The 11547-nt window shown below is 42.6% G+C and overlaps 1 protein-coding gene across 2 annotated transcripts in view; it reads left to right on the top strand.

Moving 5' to 3' along the window:
• BDP1 (B double prime 1, subunit of RNA polymerase III transcription initiation factor IIIB) overlaps nt 1–11547 on the top strand; it is a 94326-nt gene that overhangs the window by 494 nt on the left and 82285 nt on the right. For both annotated transcript variants that reach the window (XM_008067883.2, XM_021717500.1), the window contains exons 2-4: nt 4115–4391; nt 7060–7169; nt 9653–9712. In XM_008067883.2, coding sequence (XP_008066074.1) covers nt 4115–4391; nt 7060–7169; nt 9653–9712 — 447 coding nt within the window. The remainder of the gene's footprint in view (nt 1–4114; nt 4392–7059; nt 7170–9652; nt 9713–11547) is intronic.

Below are 11547 nucleotides of genomic sequence, written 5' to 3'. Positions count from 1 at the left end.
GGGGGGGGGAGGTGAGTTCATTTGTCCCGCCTCTCCGGGCCTGTCACCTGGAAGCTGAGTAGTTGAACTTAGCCACGGGCGTACTCTGTCGCTTGCAAATAGCCTTTCAGCTGAGGCTCGATGAAACCACTCCACATTGCAGTTTGTCCCTCTCACCGCAGGGTGTGGCCTGTGTAGATTTTGCCCCCGTCTGTGGATTCCCAGAGGGGATCGTGTCTTCAAGGGGTGGGGGGGGGAACTCCAGGTATAGCAATCCTTAAGTGAAGAATATCCGCGCTATTCATTTGACTATCTAGATGGCCATAGGTTTCATTCTTCTGAAGTGCTTTGCAGGGAGAGTAGTCTAGTTTTGGATTTTCAAAGTATTTATTTCCCAAAGGAGGGGGTCAGTACAGTGTATTGCTTTGATTCTGCTGATTTATGTCAAGGGGAAGGAGTTCTGCTTACTTGATCGAGGTTGTGCTGCTTTAACTATGGCGCGGTGACCTTGTTTCCCAAACAGAGAAGCAGCGTGGTTTTAGCGTCATGTACCACATTTGGATTCAGGACTCGTTTACGTCATTTAACAAATTGACTTCGAGTTTTCCCAGAAAAATTTATTCAACTGTAAAATGAGGATGTTATTACTTACTTGGAGCGTTATTGTGGAGATTCAAAATAACTCACACAGACTATCTTGCACAGGACATGGCAGAATAGTTGCCGACAAAAAGTGACTAGTTTTTCAAAAGATGATGGGCTGGGTGTTGTGCTCAGGCCTGTAATCCCAACACTTTGGGAGGTTGATGTGGGAGGATTGCTCGTGTCCTGGAGTTGGAGGGAGCAGTGAGAAGTGATTGGTGTCACCGCACAGTGACACCTTGTCTTTTAAAAAAAAGTGTCTGTATTGCACATAGTGAAATCTTGTCTCCAAATTCAAAAAGAAAAAACAAACAGTGGAGTAATTACACTTAAGACACATTGGATTAAAATGGTCTCTGTTTATATATGAGGAAATCAGAAAACAACCAGCCTTTTTTTTTTTTTTTGAGTTGGAATCTCACTTTGTCACCCAGACTGGAGGGCAGTGGCACGCAACTGGCCACTGCAGCCTCCACCTGCTGGGCTTAGGCGAGCCTTCTGCCTCAGCTTTTCAAGTAGCTGGAACTACAGGCACGCACCACCATGCCTGGCCAATTAAAAAAAAATTTTTTTTTGTTGTAGAGATGAGGTCTCATCAAGTTGCCCAGGCTGGTCTCGAGCCTGTGGATTCAGGCAGTCCTCTCACCTCGGCTTCCTAAAGTGCTAGGATTATAGACAGGAGCCACTGCACGTGGCCCTACAACCAGCCTTGTTAAGTGAGATAGTACAGGTCTGTTTATGCTGTGACAAAAAGGTGAACAGTTTCCTTCTTTTTGGCACATCTTTCTCTGTTGGCCTGAACTGGTATAGGAGCTTATTTTGATAGCTCAATGATGCTTAGTACTTTCCAGGTTTCTTCTAGGAGTCTCTTTTAGGATTTTTACACAAATAGAGATACCAATACCAGTTGCTATTAAGTTAATAAGTTCTCAAAGATTTTGTAAACTATGTGTGAGTGTGAATGGTCGATAATAAATTGCCCAGCGGCTACAGTCTTGAGTCCTTTAAGCTCAAGGATGTTTGTTTTCTTAGAGTTGATATTTAGAGTATACCTTGTTTTCTAAACATGTGTTTTCACTCTTTTATTTTGTGGGTCTTTGCTAGATATTGTAAAAAGTCTACAGGTTTATGTTTTCTCCTTATACATTCAACTTAGTAGAGTAAAATGCAGGTAATGCATGTATCACTTTGTTATAAGGGCAAAGATACGAATTTAAATTGGAGACTTCCTGGGAAGGTTATTCTATAGCCTAGAGCATTTTTTTTTTTTTTTTTGAGTTGGAGTCTCGCTCTGTCGCCCAGACTGGGGTGCAGTGGAACACTCCCGGCCACCGCAGCCTCGACCTACTGGGCTCTGGCGATCCTTCCATCTCAGCCTTCCAAGTAGCTGGAACTATAGGCGTGCGCTACCACACCTGGGTAATTTTTTATTTATTGTAGAGATGAGGTCTCACCAAGTTGCCTGGGCAAGTCTCGAACCCTCAGACTCAGGCAATCCACTCACCTCGGCCTCCCAAAGCACTGGGATTACAGGCTGAGCCACCGAGCCCAGCCACCTAGAGCATTTTTATATAAAGCTAATTGTAAGATATTTTAAAAGTATAACTTTATTTGTTTGTTTTGTGTCAGAGTCTCAGTCTGCCACCCAGACTGGAGTGCAGTGGCATGCTCACAGCCACTGCAAGCCTGATCTGCTGGGTCAGGCGATCCTTCCACCTCAGCCTTCCAAGTAGCTGGAACTACAGGCAGATGCCACCGTGCCCAGCTAATTTTTTGATTTATTGTAGAGATGAGGTCTTCCCAAGTTGAACCCCAGGACTAAGGCAATCTTCTCGCCTCCCAAATTGCTGGGATTGCAGGCGTGCGTTAAAACGGCCAGCAAAGTTTTTAATTCCTTACCTAAACCACCTCTTTTCTGGACTTAATTTGCTTTTTTAAATTGAGTTGGTCTCTTACTCTGTTGCCTAGGCTGGAGTGCAGTGGCATGCTCACGGCCACTGCAGCCTCAACCTGCTGGGCTCAGGTGATCCTTCTGCCTTGGCCTTCCAAGTAGTTGGAACTACAGGCGTGTGCTACCACACCCAGCTTATTTTTTGATTTATTGTAGAGACGAAGTGTCTCCAAGTAGCCCAGGCTGGTCTCGAATCCCTGAGCTCAGGCAATCCTCTCACCTTGACCTCCCAAAGTGCTGGGATTACAGGCTTGAGCCTCTGCATCTGGCTCTTAATTTACTTTTAGGCCATTCTTGAAATTTTTATATCTAAGCTGTATCATATTTGGTGTGTAATTTGGGGGTGACTGAGTGTTTTTTTTGACCAAATAATTTATTCTAATGACTGTGTGAGTTGTGCCAGACAAAATATAAATGACTTCTGTCTCAATTTGGTTTGACTAATGTAACTAAAAATATATCATCAATACTACAATATTTCAAAGGTTTGAGGTTTTGCATATTCTGTATTTTGTGTGTGAGCGAGTGTCGGGGTCTCTGTCACCCGGGGTGGAGTGCAGTGGCACGATCACAGCTCTCTGCAACCTTGACCTTATGACTCAGTTTCCTGAGTAGCTCGGACTACAGGTGTCCACCACCATGCCTGGCTAATTTTTTATTTTTTGTAGAGATGAGGTCTCACCATTTAGCCTAGGCTGGTCTTGAACTCCTGGGCTCAAGCAGTCCTACTGCCTCAGCCTCTCAAAGTTCTGAGATTACAGGTGTGAGCTGCTGAACCCAGCCTGCATATTTAATTTGATTGATTTCAGGTTGATAAGTAAACTGCCAGTAGTTTAAGAGCAGTTTAAGATATCAGAGTGAATGATAAATTTTTAGTTTTATATGTAAATTAGTAAAATTAATTGTAAATTAATTTAGAAAACTGAGTTATCTAGTAATTCAAATTAGGCTAATCAAGCTTTGTTCTTTAATTTGGTTGTTTTTTTTGTTCACTTTTTTTGAGGGAGCCAAGCCTATAATTATGTACTCTAATGTGCTTAAGGACTTGAATTTACATATTTTAAAATGATTTACTAATGAACAACCTCTGTCATCATTAGCATAATTCTCTAGTAATTGATTTTTTAAAATAATGAGACTTTACTGTTTTAGATTTTCTTTTCTTTTTTTTTGAGTTGGAGTTTCACTCGGTTACCCAGACTGGAGTGCAGTGGCTGCTTCTGGCCACCACAGCTTCAACCTGCTGGGCTCCGGCGATCCTTCCGCCTCAGCCTTCCAAGTAGCTGGAACTACAAGCGTGCGCTACCACGCCCAGCTAATTTTTGATTTATTGTAGAGATGAGGTCTCGCCAAGTTGCCCAGGCGGGTCTCAAACCCACGGGCTCAGGCAATCCACTCACCTCAGCCTCCCAAAGTGCTGGGATTACAAGCTGAGCCACCAAGCCTGGCTTGTTTTAGATTTTCACCAGACTAAGTTTTGAAACTAGCATATGGGAATGAAGATTCATGGTGCCCTTTTCCTTCTTTTTTAAATTTCAACAGTGATGAAAAGACTGGTCATGAGAATGATGTTGAAGAATCCAGTAAATCTTCCTCTACTGTATCACAGAGGAGAAAACGAATATCAAGTACTTCTAGTCTGGTTAAACCTAGAGTGAGTGTTCCTTCAGAACCTCATCCCTCATCTTCAGTTAATCAGGAAGCACTACAGCCAAACTCTATTCCAGGAAGAGAGAAACAGCCATGCTCAGACAGATACCGAATATATAAAGCCCAGAAACTGAGGGAAATGTTGAGAGAAGAGTTGAGAAAAGAAAAGGTAAGGGGAAAAAAATCAGAATTTTGATGTTGACTGCTAGATTTCTGCTCTTATGTTCTGTAAGTAATGTTTTTATGTTAGTAAGGCATCATTTGGAAGAAAAATAAACGTCTGTAGCATTTTGATGGGGGAACAAAACCACATAATATCGCTCATGTTCATAGAATATACCCTTTTGTTAACAATGATTGAGAAGCACCATGGACTTAATAAACTTTTCTACTGATGGTAATCTTTACATATTTTAGTCATTTATATTTTTTATTGTTTTTAGTGAAGACCACAAATAAAATTTTTATATACATTCACATAGGTACACACACAAGCATATTTATAAAATAAACTTTATTTTTGAGTTAAAGTCTCACTCTGTTGCCTAGGCTGGAATGCAGTGGCATGCTCCCTGCCACCACAGCTTCGACCTGTTGGGCTCAGGTGATCTTTCCGCCTCAGCCTTCCAAGTAGCTGGAACTACAGGTGCGTGCTACCACGTCTGGCTAATTTTTTGATTTATTGTAAAGATGAGGTGTCACCTATTTGCCCAGGCTAATCTGAACTCCTGAGCTCAGGTAATCCTCTCGCCTCGGCCTCCCAAAGTGCTAGGATTGCAGGCTTGAGCCACTGTGCCTGGCCTAAAATCTGAAATTTCTGAGCACCAACATGACACTCAAAGGAAATGCCCATTGGAACATTTTGGATTTCGGATTTTCAGATTAGGGATGCTCAGCTAGTCTGTATTCTGCAAATATTCCAAAATCCAAAATGTGAAACACTTTAGTTTGCATACATTTCAGAAAATTGTGAAAATTAAATTAATACATGTAAAACACATTTAAAGTAGTGTCTTGCGAATAGTAAATGTCCAACCTGTGTCAGCTCATGTTATGAATTATGGAATGCCTTTTTTTTTTTTAAAGTAAGAGGAAAACATTTTGCTTTGTGCTTTCTATCTTATTGCATTTAATTCTCTCAGCTGTGTGAGATAGATGTCACTGTTTCACATGGAGGGAAACTCTGATTTTTTGCTTTGTGTCAAACACAAGTGTAGAATAGGGAATTTGAATATATATCCTTTAAAATCTAAGCCTAGGCCAACCCATCACTTTGGGAGGCCCAGGCGAGAGAATTGGCTGAGCCCACGGGTTCGAGACAGCCTGGGCAACTTGGCAAGACCCTATCTCTACAGTAAATCAAAAAATTAGCGTGTTGGCACATGCCTGTAGTTTCAGGTACTTGGAAGGATTAATTGAGCCCAGCGGGTTGAGGCTGCGGTGGCCGTGAGCATGCCAGTCACCACACCTAGTTAATTTTTTATTTTTATTTTTATTTTTTTGATCTAGAGACCAGGTTTCACTATGTTGTCTAGGCTGGTCTCGAACTGGAACTACTGGGCTTAAGCAATCATCTTGCCTCAGCCTCCCAAAGTAATGGGATTACAGGTATGAGCCACTGTTCCCTCACTTTAATTTTTATTTACTTATTTATTTTTTTGGGGTGGGTCCCCCTCATATATTCTCTATTTTTTTATTTTTTTGAGTTGGAGTCTCACTCTCACCCAGGCTGGAGTGCAGTGGCACACTCACGGCCATGTAACTCAACCTACTGGGCTCAGGTGATCCTTCTGCCTCAGCCTTCCAAGTAGCTGGAACTACAGGCATGCACCACAACACCCAGCTAATTTTTTATTTATTGTAGAGATGAGGTCTCACCAAGTTGCCAGGCTGGTCTCAAACCTGTGGGCTCAGGCAGTCCTCTCACCTTGGCCTCCCAAAGTACTGAGATTACCAGCATGAACCATTGCACCTGGCCTCATATATTCTTTTCTACTTTTTATCAACCTTTCTATGTCTTTTTTTTTTTTTTTTGAGTCAGAATCTCACTCTTGTCACGCAGGCTGGAGTGCAGTGGCATGCTTACGGCCACCCCAGCCTTGACCTGCTGGACTCAGGCGATCCTTCTGCCTTAGCCTCCAAGTAGCTGTAACTACAAGTGTGCATCACAATGCCCAGCTAAATTTTTGATTTATTGTAGAGATGAGATCTCACCAAGTTGCCCTGGCTGGTCTTGAACCCGTGGGCTCAGGCAATTCTCTCACCTCAGCCTCCCAAAGTGCTGATATTATAGACATGAGCCACCATGCCTGGCCCCACTTTAATTTTTGAAAACTAAAAACAAAGCTGGGCATAGTAGCTCATGCCTATAATCCCAGTACTTTGGGAGGCAGAGGTGAGAGAATTGCCTGAGCTCCGGGGTTTGAGACCAGCCTGAGCAACATGGCAAGACCTCATCTCTACAGTAAATAAAAAAAATTAGCTTGGCATGGAGGCGCATGCCTGTGGTTCCAGCTACTTGGAAGGCTGGGGCAAAAGGATCGCCTGAGTTTAGCAGGTCGAGGCTGCTATGGCCATGAGCATGCCACTGCTCTCCAGCCTGGGTGATAGAGTGAGACTCTGACTCAAAAAATAAAATAAAGTAAAAACTAAACACAGGGATAGTATGCTACAATTTTAAATATTTAGTTTATAAAATTGTATAATTAGGGTAGGGGTAATATGAAAGCACTCGCGATGAGGGTAACAGTAGACCTATGTATTTGAATATAATATGTATGAAATTCTTTCGTACTTATAAAATAAAAGTGGATCTGTGTATGTGTTTGTATATATAGAAACAATGGAAAAACAAATATGCTATAAATGAAAGTCAGAGGCCACCAGATCGTTCAAAAATGACAATGAGAGACTTCATATATTACCTCCCAGATAACAATCCAATGACGTAAGTAAAATTTATTTGTTTTACTTTCTTTGGGCATGTAACAATTTATTTATTTTTAGTTTTTAGTTTTTTGTTGAATTCTTATTCTGTTACCCAGGCTGGAGTACAGTGACATGCTCACGGCCACTGCAGCCTCAACCTGCTGGGCTCAGTCTTCCAAGTAGCTGGAACCACAGGAATGCACCACCATGCCCTCCTAATTTTTTTATTTATTGTAGAGACGAGGTCTCGCCATTTTGCCCAGGCTGATCTCGATTCCCTGGACTCAGGCTATCCTCTCACCTCAGCCTCCCAAAGTACTGGGATTACAGGCATGAGCCACTACTCCCGGCTTGTAGTGATTTGGATATCAGTTTTAGAGTACAGTTTAATGATTTCCAAAGGCATGTTGACAAAATTTGTAACATATTTGATGTTTTTTTAGATAGAGTTTTATAACAAAAATTAGTAGTTTTTTAGGTAACTGCTTTCTGGGGATGGTAAATGATGCCCTTTATCTCTGATTTTAAAAACAAATTTCCTTTGTTATGTTAATTACCAAGAGGTTGTAAAACCAACTAAGCATCTTTTACGTAATTAAGATATAAAACTGATCTAAAGAAGTGATCTGATTTTTAGTCCCTAAGTCTTTTTTTTTTTTTTTGAGTCAGAGTCTTACTCTGTTGCCCGGGTTGGAGTACAATGGTGCACTTGTGGCCACCGCAGCCTCAACCTGAACTTATGCGATCCTTCTGCCTCAGCCTTCCAAATGGCTGGAACTACAGGCATGCACCATCCTGTCCAGTTAATTTTTTTTATTTATTGTGGAGACAAGGTCTCGCCACATTGCCCAGGTTGGTTTTGAACCCATGGGCTTGGGAAATCCTCTTGTCTCTGCCTCCTGAAGTGCTGGAACTATAGGCGTGAACTATCGAGAAGCCCTAAGTCTTTTTTTTTTGAGTTGAAGTCTCACTCTGTCGCCCAGACTGGAATGCAGTGGCCGCTCCTGGTCACCGCAGCCTCGACCCGCTGGGCTCCGACAATCCTTCCGCCTCAGCCTTCCAAGTAGCTGGAACTACAGGTGCACGCTATCAAGCCTGGTTAATTTTTTTTGATTTATTGTAGAGATGAGGTCTCGCCAAGTTGCCCAGGCGGGTCTTGAACCCATGGGCTCAGGCAGTCCACTCACCTCGGCCTCCCAAGGCACGGGATTACAGGCTGAGCCACTGAGCCCGGCCAGCCCTAAGTCTTAATGAATACTGTGGCTATTTGATTAAAAAATCCTCCAAGAACAAAGTTTCTTTATCAAAGTTCGTCTGGGGTGTTGAGAGGCAGAAAGTTTATTAAAAAACTCGTGAAAGTCTCCTCTTTCACAAGTTAGCAGCTTTGAGTACCGATAGTCTATTCATCAACAGCAAATAGTCATGGAGCACTTTTATGTGCAGGACATCGCATGGTCAGTCCTCTGCCTTCAAGGGACATGCTGCTTTGCAGGAATATACAGACACATAGTTTAAACATGTGTAGACAATTCTGTTTAAAATTCCCTTGACTGGGCCAGGCGCAGTGGCACACGCCTATAATCCCTAGCACTTTGGGAGGCCTAGGTGAGAGGATTGCCTGAGCCCACAGATTTGAGATCAGCCTGGACAATTTGGTGAGACCTCGTCTCTACAATAAATCACAAAATTAGATCTGGTGGCGTGTGTGTGTAGTTCCAGCTACTTGGAAGGCTGAGGCAAAAGGATCACCTGAACCCAGCAGGTAGAGGCTGCCGTGGCCGTGAGCGTGCCACTGCACTCCAGCTTGGGCAGCAGAGTGAGATTCCAACTAAAAAAAAAAAAAAATTCCCTTGGCTATAAAAATAAATCAACAGATAAATAGGATTTTTTTGGTAGTAATGATGGTAATACCCATTGAGCATTCAACTAAATGTTAAGCAGTGTTCCAGGTAATGGGATTAGGGTGACCAAGAAAGTTATTACCACCTTGGAAAGTCCCTCTTCTTGTCTTTAGCTTTGCAGGCCTGGGAATTGGATTTTATGAGTTCCATCTCAACTTATCTAACTCATGCAAATCAGTATTTTGTGTTGTTGATGGTTTAGTTGGTGGATTTAGAAGTAGTGTCATATACTTCAGCATAGGCCTTTTTCAGGTTCATCAGGTCTTTGGCCCCATTGAAGGGCAGGCCAAAATCCTAGGTTTTGAGTTTGACATTTGAGTTGGAGAAAAGCCACCTAGGTCGCTTCATGCTTCGAGACTGGGAGCCTCCTTTCACTGAGGAGTTATAGGGTAAGAGCATTCTCTACTTAGGGCCTAACAAATTATTTATACATAACAGGTTTCTAACTGAAAAATTGTTTGTTGTAATGCATCATCATTAGTGAAATGCTATGGTATGTTAACGAAATAGAAGTTAGAATAATTTCTTTCTATCTACAGATAGAATTGACAAGATGTACATTAATAATTTATTAAAAGGTGTTCTGTTATTTGTTGGATAGGTCTTCGTTGGAACAAGAAAAGAGAACTGAAAAACCATTGACTTCAGTCCAGACAAGAGAGTAAGCATCTCATCTTTTTATTTATTTATTATTTTTTTTATTTTTATTTTTTTTGAGTTGGAGTCTCACTCTATTGCCTGGACTGGACTGCAGTGGCCGCTCCCGGCCACCACAGCCTTGACCTGCTGGGCTCCGGCGATCCTTCCGCCTCAGCCTTCCAAGTAGCTGGAAATACAGGTATGTGCTACCACGCCCAGCTGATTTTTTGATTTATTGTAGAGATGAGGTCTCGCTGCCCAGGCAGGTCTGGAACCCGTAGGCTCAGGCAGTCCACTCACCTCAGCCTCCCAAAGGCATGGGATTACAGGCTGAGCCACCGAGCCCGGCTTAAATATTTTTTTAGTGAGTATATTAAAACAAAAAAGAAATCAAATAGTGCTTCCTGATAGAGTCAAATTACATTTGGAGTTTTAAAATAGACTCACTTAAGAATAAAAGCTACCACCCTATTTAAATCTATGAAAGCTTTACACTGTTTGTACTTTACATATATAACTGGCTAATATGATTTTTAGTTAAAGCTTTTAGAATTAAGAATTTTTTAGCTGGGTATGTTGGTGCATGCCTGTAGTCTTAGCTTCTGAGGAGGCTAAAGTGGGATGATTGCTTGAGTCCAGGAGTTTGAGGCTGCAGTGAGCCATGATTATACCACTGCACTCCAGCCTGGGTGACAGAGTAAACCTTGATTCAAAAAATTTTGTTTCAGCTGGGCTCGGTGGCTCAGCCTGTTATCCCACACTTTGGGAGGCTGAGGTGAGTTGATTGCCTGAGCCCGCGGGTTCGAGACCTGCCTGGGCAACTTGGCGAGACCTCATCTCTACAATAAATCAAAAAATCAGCCGGGTATGGTAGTGCATGCCTGTAATTCTGGCTACTTGGAAGGCTGAGGTGGAAGGATCACCAGATCCCAGCGGGTCGAGGCTGTGGTGGCCGCTCCAGCCTGGGTGACAGAGTGAGACTCCAACTCAAAAAAAAATAATAATAATTTTGTTTTGTTTTAGGATAACAATATATTCACATGGTATAAAATTCAAGGGGAACAAAAGAGAATACTGAGAAGTCTTCCAGCTTTTGCTTTTCTGCCTTTAGTTTCCTTCCCTGTAGGCAACAAATGTTACCCAGTTTTTAATTTATCATTCCAGTTCTAGTCTGTGCATGTCCAAACAAACATGTACATCTTTTCTTCTTTTGTACAACAAAGTAGCATGGTTCATACACTGTCTTACAGTAACTCTAGCTTTGATGCCACTAGATATAGTCTATTTTTTGTATAAGCTGTTTGCCTTCCATGTTCATAATTGTTACATGTTAGCTTAGTCCCAGGAAATCTTACCAACAGACTTTTTTTTTTTTGAGTCGGAGTCTCACTCTGTCGCCCAGACTGGAGTGCAGTGGCTGCTCGCAGCCACTGCAGCCTCGACCTGCTGGACTCCGGGGATCCTGCCGCCTCAGCCTTCCAAGTAGCTGGAACTACAGGCGCGCACTACCACGTCTGGCTGATTTTTGATTTATTGTAGAGATGAGGTCTCGCCAAGTTGCCCAGGCGGGTATTGAACCCGTGGGCTCAAGGCAATCCACTCACCTCAGCCTCCCAAGGCGTGGGATTACAGGCTGACCAACAGACTTTTAAGGAAGTTATTGTAGCCCTGTAATTGAACGTGGGAGGTGGTGGGAAATTAGCAGAAACATTGGGAGTTTTCTAGTTGTCACTTCAAGCTTTTATTAATGATTACGGCTTTTTCTGGGCTCCACGTTGTTTTTTTTGTTTTTTTTTGTTTTGAGTTGGAGTCTCACTCTGTTGCCCAGACTGGAGTGAAGTGGCCGCTCCCGGCCAC

Source organism: Carlito syrichta, unplaced genomic scaffold (assembly GCF_000164805.1).
Source record: "Carlito syrichta isolate Samal-C Ts95f unplaced genomic scaffold, Tarsius_syrichta-2.0.1 Scaffold309812, whole genome shotgun sequence".
Lineage (NCBI taxonomy): Eukaryota > Metazoa > Chordata > Mammalia > Primates > Tarsiidae > Carlito > Carlito syrichta.
The sequence above is the reverse complement of the archived record's forward strand: the minus strand, read 5'-3'. Positions and strand labels throughout refer to the sequence as shown.